The 18,390-nt window shown below is 44.2% G+C and overlaps 1 protein-coding gene across 1 annotated transcript in view; it reads left to right on the top strand.

Moving 5' to 3' along the window:
- The window catches only part of LOC126456637 (serpin B3-like), a gene marked incomplete at its 5' end in the record, with an annotated part of 75,991 nt that overhangs the window by 6,687 nt on the left and 50,914 nt on the right, over positions 1-18,390 (top strand). Inside the window, one exon of the mRNA XM_050092380.1 lies at positions 245-452. Within this exon, the coding sequence (XP_049948337.1) occupies positions 245-452 (208 nt within the window). The remainder of the gene's footprint in view (positions 1-244; positions 453-18,390) is intronic.

Below are 18,390 nucleotides of genomic sequence, written 5' to 3'. Positions count from 1 at the left end.
TACCTTCTGCTGTTCCCGCATTTTTTAGCGCCTTATAGTGAGTGTCATTTTCAGGAGAATTCTGTCTGTACATTTTTAAAGATGTTGTATGCAGCAATAGTACCACTTTTTCCTTGTAAGCAGTTACCAAATGTTAAACAAAAATGTGTAACCTCATGACATGTCTGTCCTTATTACTGTTATGTGCAAATTTTAGAGTTTATTAATTTTATGTCAGTATTACCCTGAGAATACACTTTTTCAGGCATCCGATGACATACTGCTCGACATAGCTAATAGAATATTTCTGAAGGCTGGATTTGAACTACGGAAAGAATTTCTACAATCTGCAGATAAATTTATAGTGGGAGTCGAACAAGTGAATTTTCATCAATCAGACGTAGCAAGGAAAACGATAAATGACTGGGTCGCAAAGAAGACACATGATACGATACAAAACTTAATCCCTGCAGGTAAGAGACACAACTTGTGGAGACTTAGCTCTATTTGCAGTTAACCAAAGTCTACTTCAAAATTTGGTCTCCAACATCCCGCATATTATTTTTAACAGATACAAGTCGAATTAAACTAAAACTTAAATGCTGATTATCTAAGCTTTACTGCAGAACAGCCAATTTGTGCCTCACACCACTATTTGTGTTTCGTGTAATATGAAAAATTCCAGATGGCTCGCTGTGCTCATGAAACATTCTGTCTTGCTATTTATTTACTTCCTGCCATAGTTGCATAAATATTCTTTAAAGCTGCTTTATTTCGAATGTATGGATAACTGATGATGGCGTCCTCTTGGGTAAAATATTCCGGAGGTAAAATAGTCCCCCATTCGGATCTCCGGGCGGGGACTACTCAGGAGGACGTCGTTATCAGGAAAAAGAAAACTGGCATTCTACGGATCGGAGCGTGGAACGCCAGATCCCTTAACCGGGCAGGTAGATTAGAAAATTTAATAAGGGAAATGGATAGGTTAAAGTTAGATATAGTGGGAATTAGTGAAGTTCGGTGGCAGGAGGAGCAAGACTTTTGGTCAGGTGAATACAGGGTTATAAACCCAAAATCAAATAGGGGTAATGCAGGAGTAGCTTTAATAATGAATAAAAAATAGGAGTGCGGGTAAGCTACTACAAACAGCATAGTGAACGCTTTATTGTGGCCAAGATAGACACGAAGCCCACGCCTGCTACAGTAGTACAAGTTTATATGCCAACTAGCTCTGCTGATGATGAAGAAATTGAAGAAATGTATAATGGGATAAAAGAAATTATTCAGGTAGTGAAGGGAGACGAAAATTTAATAGTCATGGGTGACTGGAATTCGAGAGTAGGAAAAGGGAGAGAAGGAAACATAGTAGGTGAATATGGATTGGGGGACAGAAATGAAAGAGAAAGCCGCCATGTAGAGTTTTGCACAGAGCATAACTTAATCATAGCTAACACTTGGTTCAAGAATCATGAAAGAAGGCTGTATACAAGGAAGAACCCTGGAGATACTAAAAGGTATCAGATAGATTATATAATGGTAAGACAGAGATTTAGGAACCAGGTTGTAAATTGTAAGACATTTCCAGGGGCAGATGTGGACTCTGACCACAATCTATTGGTTATGAACTGTAGATTAAAACTGAAGAAATTGCAAAAAGGTGGGAATTTAATGAGATGGGACCTGGATAAACTGAAAGAACCACGGGTTGTACAGAGTTTCAGGGAGAGCATAAGGGAACAGTTGACAGGACTGGGAGAAAGAAAAACAGTAGAAGACGAATGGGTGGCTCTGAGGGATGAAGTAGTGAAGGCAGCAGAGGATCAAATTGGTAAAACGACGAGGGCTAGTAGAACTCCTTGGGTAACAGAAGAAATATTGAACTTAATCGATGAAAGGAGAAAATATAAAAATGCAGTAAATGAAGCAGGCAAAAAGGAATACAAACGTCTCAAAAATGAGATCGACAGGAAGTGCAAAATGGCTAAGCAGGGATGGCTAGAGGGCAAATGTAAGGATGTAGAGGCTTATCTCACTAGGGGTAAGATAGATACCGCCTACAGAAAAGTTAAAGAGACCTTTGGAGAAAAGAGAACCACTTGTATGAATATCAAGAGCTCAGATGGAAACCCAGTTCTAAACAAAGAAGGGAAAGCAGAAAGGTGGAAGGAGTATACAGAGGGTCTATACAAGGGCGATGTACTTGAGGGCAATATTATGGAAATGGAAGAAGATGTAGATGAAGGTGAAATGGGAGATACGATACTGCTTGAAGAGTTTGACAGCGCACTGAAAGACCTAAGTCGAAACAAGGCCCTGGGAGTAGACATTAACTCTACTATCTGGTGAGCAAGATGTATGAGACAGGCGAAATACCCTCAGACTTCAAGAAGAATATAATAATTCCAATCCCAAAGAAAGCAGGTGTTGACAGATGTGAAAATTACCGAACTATCAGTTTAATAGGTCACAGCTGCAAAATACTAACGCGAATTATTTACAGACGAATGGAAAAACTGGTAGAAGCTGACTTCGGGGAAGATCAGTTTGGATTCCGTAGAAATGTTGGAACACGTGAAGCAATACTGACCTTACGGCTTATCTTAGAAGAAAGATTAATGAAAGGCAAACCTACGTTTCTAGCATTTGTAGACTTAGAGAAAGCTTTTGACAATGTTCACTGGAATACTCTCTTTCAAATTCTAAAGGTGGCAGGGTTAAAATACAGGGAGCGAAAGGCTATTTACAATTTGTACAGAAACCAGATGGCAGTTATAAGAGTCGAGGGGCATGAAGGGGAAGCAGTGGTTGGGAAGGGAGTGAGACAGGGTTGTAGCCTCTCCCCGATGTTATTCAATCTGTATATTGAGCAAGCACTGAAGCAAACAAAAGAAAAATTTGGAGTAGGTATTAAAATCCATGGAGAAGAAATAAAAACTTTGAGGTTCGCCGATGACATTGTAATTCTATCTGAGGCAGCAAAGGACTTGGAAGAGCAGTTGAACGGAATGGACAGTGTCTTGAAAGGAGGATATAAGATGAACATCAACAAAAGCAAAACGAGGATGATGGAATGTGGTCGAATTAAGTCAGGTGATGCTGAGGGAATTGAATTAGGAAATGAGACACTTAAAGTAGTAAAGGAGTTTTGCTATTTGGGGAACAAAATAACTGATGTTGGTCGAAGTAGAGAAGATATAAAATGTAGACTGGCAATGGCAAGGAAAGCGTTTCTAAAGAAGAGAAATTTGTTAACATCGAGTATAGATTTAAGTGTCAGGAAGTCGTTTCTGAAAGTATTTGTATGGAGTGTAGCCATGTATGGAAGTGAAACATGGACAATAAATAGTTTGGACAAGAAGAGAATAGAAGCTTTCGAAATGTGGTGCTACACAGGAATGCTTAAGATTAGATGGGTAGGTCACATAACTAATGATGAAGTATTATATAGAATTGGGGAGAAGAGGAGTATGTGGCACAACTTGACAAAAAGAACGGATCGGTTGGTAGGACATGTTCTGAGACATCGAGGGCTCACCAATTTAGTGTTGGAGGGCAGCGTGGAGGGTAAAAATCGTAGAGGGAGACCAAGAGATGAATACACTAAGCAGATTCAGAAGGATGTAGGCTGCAGTAGGTACTGGGAGATGAAGAAGCTTGCACAGGATAGGGTAGCATGGAGAGCTGCATCAAACCAGTCGCAGGACTGAAGACCACAACAACAATTTCGAATGAGTCCGTTGATTTTCGAGCCGTTGAACGAAAAACTAAGGAAGATAGGAAGATTACCCTCCTTAAGAAATAAGACATAAACGTAATTACAATATTCATGTCTAGCGGACGCCGAACATGTATTTCTGGGGAGAAAAAACGTGAAGGATTTATCAAATATTCAAAAGAATTATAAGGCACTTGCCACATTTGTTTACGTAGAAGAAACGGCAAAGAAGAACTGACCATTTATCAGTACGAATATCGTAAAATTACTACGAAAGCTGACGGTGTTTAATGCCAAACCCAGCTTTTGGGTGTCAGTTAGATTCAGCAGAGTGTGTAGTAAGAGCACCGGAAAAGGTTATAAGAGAATGCGGGTGATAAACTGGTCGTATTTGGACAGCGAACTCCTCTACGAAGATATTTCGGCACTGTTCATGTTGAAGTTTAATACCTGTGGCATCAACGTTTCTTCGAATTATGTTCGGTTTCACACACTGAAGCGCAGAGGAACTGGTACTGGCATAAGCATTCAAAAACAGAGATGTGTAATACAGGCAGAACACGGCGCTCCGGTCGGCAACGCCTGTATAAGACAAAAAGTGTCTGGCGCAGTTGTCAGCTCGGTTAATTCTGCAACAATGGCGGGTTATCAAGGATTAAATAAGTGGTCTTATAGTCGGCGCACGAGGGATGGGACAGCATCTCCGAGGTAGCAATGAAGTGGGAATTTTCCCGTAGGAAGATTTCACGAGTGGACCTTGAATATCACAAATGCGGTAAAACATCAAAACTTCGACGTGGCTGTGACCGGGAAAAGATCCTGCAAGAAAGGGACCAACGCCGATTGAAGAGAATCGTTCAACGTGACAGCAGTGCAACGCTTCCGCAAATCGCTGCAGATTTCAATGGTGGGCCATCAAGAGTCAGCGTGCGAACCATTCAACGAAACATCATCAATACGGGCTTTCGGAGCCGAAAGCCCAATCGTGTACTCTTGATGACTCCACGACACAAAGCTTTACGCCTCGCTTGGACCCGTCAAGGCCGACATTGGACTGTCAATGAATGGAAACATGTTGCCTGGTCGGACGAGTCTCGTTTCAAATTCTATCGAGAGGACAGACGTCTATCGATATGGAGACAACCACATGAATCCCTGGACTCTGTATGGAGCGTGTGCAGTTGGAGTGATCCGTCTAGATACGACTCTGTCAAGTGACACGTACGTAAGTATCCTGTCTGATCACCAGGTACCTTTCATGTCAATTGTGCATTCCGACGGACTTGGGCAGTTCCAGCAGAATTGTTGCAGAGCGGCTCCAGGAACACTCTTCTGAGTTTAAACACTTTCGCTGGCCACCAAACTCTCCAGACGTTGAGATGCCTTCAACGCGCTGTTCAGAAGAGATCTCCGCCCCATCTTACGTATTTATGGACATCCCTGCAGGATTCATGTTGTCCATTTCTTCCAGCGCTATTTCAGACACTAGTCGAGTCCATGGCACGTCGTGTCGCGGCACTTTTGCGTCCTCGCGGGGGCCGTACAAGGTATTAGGTCTGTGTATCAGTTTCTTTGGCTCTTCAGTGTAAATAGTTGTGCTGCCCTTAGCCATTACCGTAAAGTGGACGCACGGACTGCGAATGCGCTGAGTAATCCTGTTACCAAATGGTTCAAATGGCTCTGAGCACTATGGGACTTAACATCTGTGGCCACCAGTCCCCTAGAACTTAGAACTACTTAAACCTAACTAACCTAAGGACATCACACACAGCCATGCCCGAGGCAGGATTCGAACCTGCGACCGTAGCAGTCGCGCGATTCCGGACTGAGCGCCTAGAACCGCTAGACCACCGCGGCCGGCAATCCTGTTACCCTTTATTGTTGTTGTACTAGGACAGTTGTGATATGTAACAACGCAGTATCGTTGTTGACGTCGTCACGACCTGTCCAGTGCACAGGTATCGAAATTATCCAGATCGTGTTTGAGAAGGACGTTTGAGAAACTTCAGAGAGGAGCTGTGCTCCAGCACCCACGAAGTATCGCAAGTTTTGAGCAATCATGCTAATTTGTAGAGTGTTTTTCTTGAACAACTGCAGGAGGTTCAGACTGTAGTAGTGCAGAACTACCGACATTTGGTCCACTTTGCGTAAATGTGTTTACAGTGCCATCTACAGCAGCCACAATTACCATCTTTGATGCTATTCATCGACAATTCCGTGTTCAGTAGTAAATGCATATTTAGGCACACGAAAATCAGTGCGTCGATGGTTAGAAACAATCAACGGAGGTTATGTGTGAAGGTATGGACGGGATAATTTTCATCGCATCGTCTGGTCATATCTAATATCAACCACATTAACAAGATCTTTGCACCTCATTCATTTACATCCACATGATTACTCTGCAGCTCACAATTAAGTGCCTGGCAGAGGGTTCATCGAATCACCTTCAAGCTATCTTCTACCGTTCCACTCTCTACCAGCGCGTGCGTAAAACGAACACGTAAATCTTTCCGTGTGAGCTCTGATTTATCTTATTTTATGGCGATTATCATTTCTCCCTATGTTGATGGTCGCCATACAATATTTTCACACTCTCGTGAGAAAAATGATGATTGAAACGAAAAACGCTTTTTTTTTTTGCCGTTGTGGGTCTGTGGCACTCTCACACCCCTGTTTCGCGATGATAAATACGAGCTGCCCTTCTTAGGATTTTTTCGATGTCCTCCATCAAACCTATCTCCTACGTATCGCACACCGCACAGCAATACTCCAGAAGAGGATGGACAAGTGTAGTGTGAGCAGTCTCCTTAGTAGATCTGTCGAATTTTCTAAGTGTTCTGCAAATACATCGCAGTCTTTGGTTTGCTTTCCCCACAACATTGTCTATGTCGTCTTTCCACTTTAAGTTGTACGTAATTGTAATCCCCAAGAATTTAACTGAATTGAAAGCCTTTAGATTTGTGTGATTTTTTGTGTAACCGAAATTTAGTGGACATCATGTCGATGACTTCATACTTTCATTTTTTAGAGTCGGTTACCACTTCTCGCACCAAACAGATATCTTGTCATGTTTCAGCTGGTTCCTATCATCTGACGCCTTTACGAGATTGAAAATTGCAGCATCATTTGCAGAAACTTCAGAAAATTGCTCAGATTGACTCCTGTATCGTTTATGTAGCTAAGGAACCACAGACGGTCTATAACAGCCGGCCTCGGTGGCCGAGCGGTTCTAGGCGCTTCAGTCCGGAACCGCGCTGCTGCTACGGTCGCAGGTTCGAATCCTGCCTCGGACATGGATGTGTGTGATGTCCTTAGGTTAGTTAGGTTTAAGTAGTTCTATGTCTAGGGGACTGATGACCTCAAATGTTAAGTCCCATAGTGCTTAGAGCCATTTGAGCCATTTTGAGCCTATAAGACTTCTTTGGGGAACGCCAGATATTACTTCTGTTTTACTCGATGATTTTCTGTCCATTACTGCGAACTGTGACCCTTCTCACAGAAATCACGAATCCAGCGCACAACTAAGACGAACTCCCGTAAGCAAACAATTTTATTAGAAGCCACTTGTGAGGAATGGTGGCAAAAGCCATATGGAAATCTAAAAATATGGAATCAGTTGCACATTATCTGTCAACAGCACTCATTATTTCGTGATATGACTATTGGAAGTGAGTGAGTAGAGATGATTCTTTGTCGGGAGGCAGTGTATCAGTCCACTCTATGTCAGTTTTCCTCGGAAGGATGGTGTAAGTAGGCTGTTTAGGTTTTCTTATTGGTAACGCCACGTAGTGCTCTGTATGAAAATCACTGGCTGTGCTGTGTGCAGTCTGTGGCTAGTTTGCATTGTTGTCTGCCATTGTAGTATTGGGCAGCTGGATGTTAACAGCGCGTAGCGTTGCGCAGTTGGAGGTGAGCCGCCAGCAGTGGCGGATGTGGGGAGAGAGATGGCGGAGTTTTGAAATTTGTAAGACTGTCATGAACTGCTATATATATTATGACTATTAAGGTAAATGAAATAAATTCTTTCATTTGCTAACTATGGCTATCAGTAGGTAGTGCCTTCTGTAGTTTGAATCTTTTATTTAGCTGGCAGTAGTGGCGCTCGCTTTATTGCAGTAGCTAGAGTAACCAAGATTTTTGTGAGGTAAGTGATTTGTGAAAGGTATAGGTTAATGTTAGTCAGGGCCATTCTTTTGTAGGGATTTTTGAAAGTCAGATTGCGTTGCGCTAAAAATATTGTGTGACAGTTTAAGCACAGTCTTGTATAATTGTTCAAAAGGGGACGCTTCAATTTTAGTGACCTGTGGTTGCCGGTAGGCGTAGTGTGGTATCCTAACATAGGTGGGAGAGTCTGCACTCCCGAGCGGTACAGAGCAGAAGGCAGAAGGACAATTCAGAGATAAGGCATTTGATTGTTTTCTTCTATCTGAGCCATCACTGGTACAGGCATTTACTAGAAATGCAGGTGGTGAGACTCGGTAGTGAACTCGTTGTGGAGATTCTTAGACAAACAGGGTTTTGAAATAGTTGTCTATTCCAGACAGGACTAACTAATATACTGGACGCTAGTTCTAGGGTTAGAAAAACCATGAATAACACCGTTACAACAGAAGCCAGTGCAAAAGTCCCAGGAGTGGGTGCTAACCACAGTAGCAAACACTAGAAGCATCCTAAGGCAACAACTCAGTTGCAAAACAAAACGTACTGAATGTGACACTGTTCACTGAGGCACTCCAAGCGAGAGAGCAGACTTACCCGGAGCTTGACCGAGGCTGGAGTCGACGGACGCGGATTCGGCGCCCAGATCGTCTGACTGAGAACTCCACCAAAATGCGGAATCTAGGGGTTTTAAAGAGTCACGTGGGGGCACTGTTTTTCCCACTTAAAGCCATCCAGCCAATCCCGTAGGTCTCTTGCAGGTGCCTGCCAACCACGGTTTAGTTAGGTCCCCTCTACTACTGCTAAGGCGGGGATGTTAATGCAGTTGCACTAACTAAGTCCGTATTTGGTATCAACATTGTTCAGCTGAAAGCTTGTAATGGTACTTGAATTACGTACCCATTACGGCACCTCACCTCAACCTCTCGATACTAGCAATATTCTACTGTGTTTCTGTAAAATAGTTAACATATTTCTGTGACAACATTCAGATTTGATTTCATTAATGTAGAGGTACTTCGATACATCGACGTTAATATATTGCAATGATATTATTCTTATGTGTATTCTTTCTTTTGTCACTATGATCATTGACGTACTTGTAACTCTGATTTTTGGGCGCGTAAGCGGCTATTAGAGAGTCAAGCTTTGGTCGTCATGTTAAAAAGACGCAAATTGTAGTCAGTTTATGAAATGTGAACTTTAACAGTATGTTTTATATTGTGAAGTGATGTTTTGGAACGAGCTACGTGATATTGCAACAAAAGTAATAAAAACGAAGTGTAACTTAAATTGGGAGTGCTGATTACTTTTTTACATCACCGTTGCAAAAGTTTAATCTTCAAGAATGGTTTATGAAACACATCTATAAAACTTTTGAATATCGCAGAATAACACCTAGGCCTCTATGCATCCGAGCTTGGAATCATCACTACCTAGATTTTCGACGATTGAGCCATGAGTTCACAACGAGACCAGCGTGGGAAACACGAAAAGATGAGTGCCTAGTTTATTCATTATTTCAAGAAATGACTTTATTAACTGTGCTCTAATGACACCTGCCACGTAATATAACTTTGTTGTTGCCCGACAATGCAATATTTAGCAGCGTGAGCAACACTACAATCATAATTAATTTTTGATCTTTGTTGTGGTAGGGTTGTTAGAAGCTAAACGTAACTGCTCTGCTAAATAAGGCTTGCAACATTATTGTTATACGTCATTTAGCCCCGCCCCTCGGGCTCCCCGGAGCGAGGACTGCTGGGTCAAAAGTTCTTTGGGCGTTTCCGCTCTCTTCCTAACCCTTGAGAGTCTACTGACGTTGCTGTTCTCAGGGCTGGTATCAAGCTGGCTTTATACACTGGTACGTGTCTGTTAGTTGCAAAGTTCTACGGTGGCAACCTACCACAGCCTCTAGACGAGATATTGTAGGGAAGCAGCCTACTTACGCCGTATAAAATTCACATCAGTCTTTCCATTGTGTGCCAGCCTAGTCCCTACTTTAAAAATCAAGTAAATAACCTGAAACGTTTCTAGCATGTCAGGAGTAATACTAAATCAATATGTGTTGAATGTCAGTTCAATAACTTTAACCATTTTCGAAATTTGGACGTTTTTCTGTAAAAATCATAGGCGCAACAGAAAAGAGCTAGAAACTTAAAAATTTATATTTAGATTCCTTTTGCATAATAATTTAGTAGAAACAGTATTCTGGATCTCATAAATTAAAATTTTAGTTGCAATTCATGATTTTCTGGTTTTTGTCTTAGAAATTAAGGAAGCAAGATAGATTAAGTAGGCTAATAAATAGGGCTAGGATGTTTAAATTTAAGTAAAAGGGAGATCCGCTATAATCATAAAGATGTGAGAAGTTTCAACAGAACAACTATAAAACTATAGCTATAGCGTATCTCCAAAGAGCAAGTTCAGAACTCGTCTACTGCGCGTAGTGTAATTAAATTAATTCTCTCGCCCAAAATATTTGACTTAGCCACGTCAGACTTTTATTATGATTACTTATCTGTGTGCTGAATGCACATTTAAATTGAGAGCTTCATCAGCCATCAGCAAATGAAGCAATGATTTATTCGATAACTTAAAGTGGTGCATTACTAGCCCAGCGGCTAGTCGGGAGAGCGGAATTGATCAGGCGTTCCCTTAGCCGTCCGCACCGCGGCTATATACACTCCTGGAAATTGAAATAAGAACACCGTGAATTCATTGTCCCAGGAAGGGGAAACTTTATTGACACATTCCTGGGGTCAGATACATCACATGATCACACTGACAGAACCACAGGCACATAGACACAGGCAACAGAGCATGCACAATGTCGGCACTAGTACAGTGTATATCCACCTTTCGCAGCAATGCAGGCTGCTATTCTCCCATGGAGACGATCATAGAGATGCTGGATGTAGTCCTGTGGAACGGCTTGCCATGCCATTTCCACCTGGCGCCTCAGTTGGACCAGCGTTCGTGCTGGATGTGCAGACCGCGTGAGACGACGCTTCATCCAGTCCCAAACATGCTCAATGGGGGACAGATCCGGAGATCTTGCTGGCCAGGGTAGTTGACTTACACCTTCTAGAGCACGTTGGGTGGCACGGGATACATGCGGACGTGCATTGTCCTGTTGGAACAGCAAGTTCCCTTGCCAGTCTAGGAATGGTAGAACGATGGGTTCGATGACGGTTTGGATGTACCGTGCACTATTCAGTGTCCCCTCGACGATCACCAGTGGTGTACGGCCAGTGTAGGAGATCGCTCCCCACACCATGATGCCGGGTGTTGGCCCTGTGTGCCTCGGTCGTATGCAGTCCTGATTGTGGCGCTCACCTGCACGGCGCCAAACACGCATACGACCATCATTGGCACCAAGGCAGAAGCGACTCTCATCGCTGAAGACGACACATCTCCATTCGTCCCTCCATTCACGCCTGTCGCGACACCACTGGAGGCGGGCTGCACGATGTTGGGGCGTGAGCGGAAGACGGCCTAACGGTGTGCGGGACCGTAGCCCAGCTTCATGGAGACGGTTGCGAATGGTCCTCGCCGATACCCCAGGAGCAACAGTGTCCCTAATTTGCTGGGAAGTGGCGGTGCGGTCCCTTACGGCACTGTGTAGGATCCTATGGTCTTGGCGTGCATCCGTGCGTCGCTGCGGTCCGGTCCCAGGTCGACGGGCACGTGCACCTTCCGCCAACCACCGGCGACAACATCGATGTACTGTGGAGACCTCTCGCCCCACGTGTTGAGCAATTCGGCGGTACGTCCACCCGGCCTCCCGCATGCCCACTATACCCCCTCGCTCAAAGTCCGTCAACTGCACATACGGTTCACGTCCACGCTGTCGCGGCATGCTACCAGTGTTAAAGACTGCGATGGAGCTCCGTATGCCACGGCAAACTGGCTGACACTGACGGCGGCGGTGCACAAATGCTGAACAGCTAGCACCATTCGACCGCCAACACCGCGGTTCCTGGTGTGTCCGCTGTGCCGTGCGTGTGATCATCGCTTGTACAGCCCTCTCGCAGTGTCCGGAGCAAGTATGGTGGGTCTGACACACCGGTGTCAATGTGTTCTTTTTTCCATTTCCAGGAGTGTATATAAGAACGCGGCGCGGGAGAAAAGGGCCCCAGTTGTCTTCAGACGCTGAGTAGCACACCACCTGCGCCGAGAGTCGCGTCGTGTCGGTATCATTGCTGTAAACAGCCTCGGATGCCGTAATGAGTTACTCGGGATACGAGTAACCATGAAATCGTTTTCGAGTGAAGTATTAATTCTGGGATGACTTTAATGATCTATCTTCAGCTTGCGTATGTCGTATTTTCACGTGCCGCCGCGGGACACATTCTACCATTATTTAGCGTGGCGTTTGATGAACATTATCATCAAATTATGGCGAGCATTCACTTAAACATTTAATTTGAACAGTTATAATTGCATCAGCGCATTAGACTCTGAACTGCTCTGGTAGTTGGATTGTGTGGATTCTTTTTCGTCTGTGACTTTCAGAATATAGTGAACCTTTTATAGAGAATCGTTTTTGATTATGAATCCCAGACAATCTCCTAATTCCTCAGAGCTATAAGCTGTAGCTATAAGTGTATTTCTCAGATGGAGTGGGCACTAGGAATTCTAATTACAGGCTTCACGTTTTGCTAATCACTTTCTGGTTGCCAATATTGTAGTTAGAGAGCCAGTGTTGAGAACGGCAAAAGACTGCATAAATAATAGGAACATTTTTATAACAATTAATTCCACACGCCGCCCCACGTATGGTTAATCGGCCGGGAAATGTATCTTTCTACATAACATTCTACATTTAACAACAATAAATTCCACCCGCCGCCCCACATATGGTGCATCGGCCGGGAAAAACAAAACAACATAATATAACAATTAAATTCCACCCGCCGCCCCACAATATGAAGTTACATGTTAATTCCTTGAAGAGTAACTAACGCCCTGAGACCGTGTCTGGCGGCGTCTGCATTTTCGCAAGGTTCTCCCGTTACGGCTTCATGTAACAATATCTCTCCTAGTTTCGTCTGCCGTCAGCATCGCCTCTGCTTCCGAGCCTTGGAGCGCCTTTCCTCCTTTCTCACAGCTTCAAGGTAACACCACAGAAGCAAGGAATAAAAGAAGATTCAGAATTAGTTATTTATTTCCATACATGTAGCGTCGTGACTCGTGGCTGGCATTGTCTGTCAATGCCCGATGAGGAATTGCGCTGTAAGCGGCCTTCAGCCCGCTCGCGGCAGCTGACACGGCACACTTCGTTCCCGCCGACTGCTGCAAAGGCGGGTCGCAGCTTGCGATGGCTCCGGTCCCGACTGCACCGCGACGGCACGGCAGTGAGTGACTGCGGCGCGTGTATTGAACTCAGTCACGCTTGTATCGGGAGGTGCTCTGTCCCCTCCCGCTCACCATCCTTCTTCGTCATCCGCCTAACCACGATGACGGTTCCCGTGAAGTTGTGAAGTTCGACGACTTTGGCCCTATTCAGTCTGCTGGTGTTCTGATGGTGGTGGGAGAGAAAGACCACCAGGTCCTGCCTTCAGCGACAGAGGCAGACTGTGGTGCTGGACTCTGCTATTGGTGATCATGGCGAGGCAGCCATCTCTCCTAGCAGCGACTATTGTTGTCCGCAGCGTGTAGGAAATCTGCGACGGACTTGTGCCAGACATTACTTCGCTGCAATCAAGGAATCGAGTGAGAACGTCATGTACGCCTTCAACCCTTCTGAGCGACTGCCTTACGAGCTAAATTGCTGTGGTATTAATGGAGCGACGTAGAGCCTAGTGTTTTGTCGTGACCGCATAGGGCTTGCTGTTACGTAGGTATCAGCAGTTTTGTCTCTGCTGTACATGCTCAGCGAGGGTTCATAAGAGCATTTCACAAGTTTGCTGCATTCGCCTTAGCCTTTCTTTCGTCACATAACGCAGGTGACGCGAACCTGTTTAGTTGCTCTGACCCATTACATTCCGCTGACATCTGCTTCCTGGCTCACCACAAACGCCGATCTTTTGTTTCACCCTGACGAAGTCTCGGTGGAGAAATGCTGTCATTGCAGCAGCCTCGTGTCATGAAAATGAAAAGATCGTATGGCGTTGTTGGTCGGGATGTCCTACTCGGGTTCGGCCGCCAAGTGCAAGTCTTATTTCATTCGGCGCCACATTGGGTGGCTTGGGCCGATGATGAGGATGAATGGTTGGTCATAATACAGTGAGATAGCTTCGCTCTGGGACTTTGAATGTTTTACCCGTTTTACTGCCCTATCCATGGTTGGCATGCAACAGTGAGGAAAAAGAGCCAGTTACGGTTCTGAAGGACGATATTTTCTGAATCCGTGTTGGCTTTTGCTCAATAAATGATTTTCTTTGAGGTAATTCATGATTCTGGATCACAGTCTACATCGAGGTGACAAAATTCATGGGATAGCGAAATGCACACATACAGATGGGGGTAGATCGCGTACTCAGAGGCAGTGCATCGGCGGAGCTGTCATCTGTGTTCAGATGATCCGTGTGAAAAGGTTTTAGACGTTGTTGGGGCCACATGACGGGAATTAATAGACATCGAACGCGAAATGGGAGTTGGAGCTAGACGCAGGGACATTTCATTTCGGAAACGTTAGGGAACTCAGTATCCTGAGGTCCATAGTGTCTCACCACGCGCAACGCAGTGGCCAATGGCCTTTACTTAACGACTGAAAGCAGCGACGTTTGCGGGTAGTTGCAAGTGCTAGAAGACAAGCAACACTGCTTGAAGTGTCCGCCTGCTTAACTGAGTACTAACGTGCTTGGGGCCCATGCAGCGGGCCCGGGTTCGATTCCCGGCCAGGTGGGATATTTTCTCCACTCGTGCACTGGGTGTTGTGTTGTCCTCATCATCATTTCATCCTCATCACCGGCACGCAAGTCGCCCAATGTGGCGTCGACTGAAACAAGACTTCCACTTGGCAGCCGAACTTCCCCGGATGGGCCGCTCGGCCAACCATGCCACACGCTCATTTTATTTCACTGCTTGAAATAACCCTATAAACCAATGCTGTACGTACGGCGAACGTATCTGTTAGGTCATCGCTGCGAAATCTGGCGTTAATGTGCTACGGCAGCAGACGAGCGACGCTAGAGCCCTTGATAACAGCATGACATCGCCTGCAGCACCTCTTCTGGGCTTGTCACCATATCGGTTAGACCCTAGACGACTGGAAAACCACGGCCTGATTAGATGTCCCGATTTCAGTTTTCTAATAGCTAATGCTAGGGTTCGAGTGTGGCGCAGACAACCAAGCCATAGATCCAAGATGTCAACAAGACGTTGCACAAGCAGGCGGTGGGTCCGTAATTGTGTGGTCTGTGTTTCTATGGAAAGGACTTGGTCCTCTGGTCCAACTGAACCTATCATTGGCTGGAACTGGTTATGTCTGCTACTTGGAGACCATTTGCTGCCATTCATGAACTTCACATTCCCAAACAAAGATGGAATTTTTATGGATGACAATGCGTTATGTCACCGGGCCCTAATCATTCGCAATTAGAAGAACATTCTTGACGGTTTGAGCGAATAATTTGTCTACCTAGATCGCCAAACATGAATCCCATAGAATAATTATGGGACATAATCGAGCGCTTAGTTCGCGCTGATAACACTTTCGTAATTATGGACAGCTATAGGGGTAGCATGGCTCAGAATTTCTGCAGGGGACTTCCAACGATTTGTTGAGTCAATATTACATCGAGTTGCTGCAACTACGTTGGACAAAAAGAAGTTTGACATGATATCAGAAGGTATTCCATGACTTTTATCACCTCATTGTGTGTTCCAAATACCTACTGCAAAACGACGCTAGCGTTATGCGTCTGTAATTCAATGGACCAACCCTATTTCCTTTTTTGGGATTGGGGTGACTTGCAGTCTTATGTGATTGCTATGTATGGAGCTATTGTATCAGCATAGTCTGAAAGGAACCTGACTGGTATACAATCTGCTTTCAAGTGTTCTAAGCTCCTTCGTTACAACGAGGATATGTACTTCTACGTAAATCATGTTGGCAGTTGTTCTTGTCTCGAATTCTGGAATAATTACTTCGCCTTCGTTGGTGAAGTAATTTCGGAAAACAGTATTCTGTAAATCTGTTTTTGTGGCACTGTCATCAGAAACACCAAAATTTTCATCATGTGGTGAGGGTATTGATTGCGTCTTGCCGCTGATTTTCTTTAAATGCGACCAGAATCTCTTCTGATTTTCTGCATGATATTAAGATTATCTCGTCATAAATTCCGAGCTTGTTTAATACCTCTCCAATCTTGGAGTTTTGTTTTCTTTTACAAATGGTTCTGAGCACTATGGGACTTAAGTTCATCAGTCCCCTAGAACGTATAAATACTTAAACCCAACTAACCTAAGGACAGCACACACATCCATGCCCGAGGCAGGATTCGAACCTGCGACCGTAGCGGTCGCGCGGTTCCAGACTGAAGCGCCTAGAACCGCTCGGCCACCCCGACCGGCTTATGTAAATGATATGCCCTCTAGTATTACGGGGACTTAAGTTCAAGACTTTTAGAAAATAAACTAATGCTAAATCACAGTAAGACTTAGTTTTTAGAGCTTCTAACACATAATTCAACAAAACCTCACGTTTTAATTTCACATAATGGGCATATGATTAGTGAAACTGAACAGTTCAAATTTCTAGGTGTTCAGATACATAGTAAACTGTCGTGGAAAGCCCACGTTCAGGATCTTGTTCAAAGGTTTAATGCTGCCATTTTTAGCATTCGAACGGTGATCGTTCGATACGAAAATTAGTCTACTTTGCTTATTTTCATTCCCCTTTGTCGTATGATATTATATTTTTGGTTAACACTTCCTACTCTAAAAGGATATTTTTGGCTCAGAAACGGGCGGTTCGGGCAATAAGTGGAATAAGTTAGCGAACCTCTTGTCGACCCCTGATCACGAGTCTGGGTATTTTGACATTGGCCTCTCAGTATATATATTCCTTATTGCCATTTCTTGTTAACAACATTAGCTTATTCCCAAGAATAAGCAGCTTTCACTCACTTAACACTCGGCAGAAATAAAACCTGCATTTGGATCGGACTTCCTTAACTCTTGTGCAGAAAGGTGTGCAGTATACTGCTGCATCCATATTCAATAAGCTACCACTCTAAATCAAAAATCTTAGCAGTAATCCACGCGCTTTCAAATCGAAACTGAGGAGTTTCTTCATGGATCACTCCTTCTATTCTGTCGAGGAGTTCCTTCAAAAATTAACCTGATTCTTGTTGTATTGCTGATTGCGTTTACTTAAATTATGGATTAAATTTTTCGGGTTCATAAAATTTTTATTTTTATCTGTTATTACTTCTATGTTTTAATTTCATATACTGACACGTTCCACGACCTTGGAGATTTGCTCCTCAATTTGGTTCTAAGGATCTTGACGTGTAAATAAAAATAAAAAATAATGTTTGTACCCGTCATGATGCTCACTATTTGCTCCTTATTATGCGTTGCTAAAGTGGTCAAGTATGTTCTCCCAACTATTTACACTTCCAGTGGGCTAATGAACTAACTGTTCAATGACAAACTGCCTATTGGCTTCTGTCTCGGGTTCTTCGGCCGACGTTCATCTAATGATTTTTCTGACGTTTCGCCAGCACGAGTGGCTGGTTCACCACCGGCAATGGAGGGTGAAGCTTTGACAATGCCAGCCACTCGTGCTGGCGAAACGTCAGAAAAATCATTAGATGAACGTCGGCCGAAGAACCCGAGACAGAAGCCAATAGGCAGTTTGTCAACAAGTGGCCACGAAAGCCTTAACAATTTTGTAACTGTTCAATGTAATTTTCTGAGAAGTACTGTTTCGGACGAGTTCAGTGCCTACCACCGACTTTAAACGTGTATTTTAGCCAACATATCGAGGGTAAACAGACGTCACCGCCAGCTATAGTTGTATGAGTGGTGTACCTACTTGAAATGACACTCAAGTTTTCTTTGAACAGTTCTGCAACTGTATTACCTGAATCGGGGGGAGGTGGGGGCGGTGAAATGAACCAATTACGCTGACGGACAAAAAATCGCAGCACCAAGGAGTTGTGCGACATAAACGAAAGTTGGTTGGCTGTTTCTATGTATGTAAGATAATATCTATTCAAATTTCACACCGAGCGAGGTGGCGCAGTGGTTAGCACACTGGACTCGCATTCGGGAGGACGATGGTTCAATCCCGCGTCCGGCCATCCTGATTTAGGTTTTCCGTGATTTCCCTAAATCGCTCCAGGCAAATACCGGGATGGTTCCTTTGAAAGGGCACGGTCGACTTTCTTCTCCGTCCTTCCCTAATCCGATGAGACCGATGACCTCGCTGTCTGGTCTCCTCCCTCAGAACAACCCCTCAGATTTCACACTAGTCGCATTAGCATGGCAAAATCTGGTTATCGTTAACGGTCGTAAACACTTGTTACCTTTGAGATCGAACGTGGGGAGTTGACGTTAATCAAGAATGCCTTTAAGGT

This window comes from Schistocerca serialis, chromosome 2 (assembly GCF_023864345.2).
Source record: "Schistocerca serialis cubense isolate TAMUIC-IGC-003099 chromosome 2, iqSchSeri2.2, whole genome shotgun sequence".
Taxonomy (NCBI): domain Eukaryota; kingdom Metazoa; phylum Arthropoda; class Insecta; order Orthoptera; family Acrididae; genus Schistocerca; species Schistocerca serialis.
Note: the sequence above shows the minus strand (reverse complement) of the source record. Positions and strands in the feature narration are given on the sequence as shown.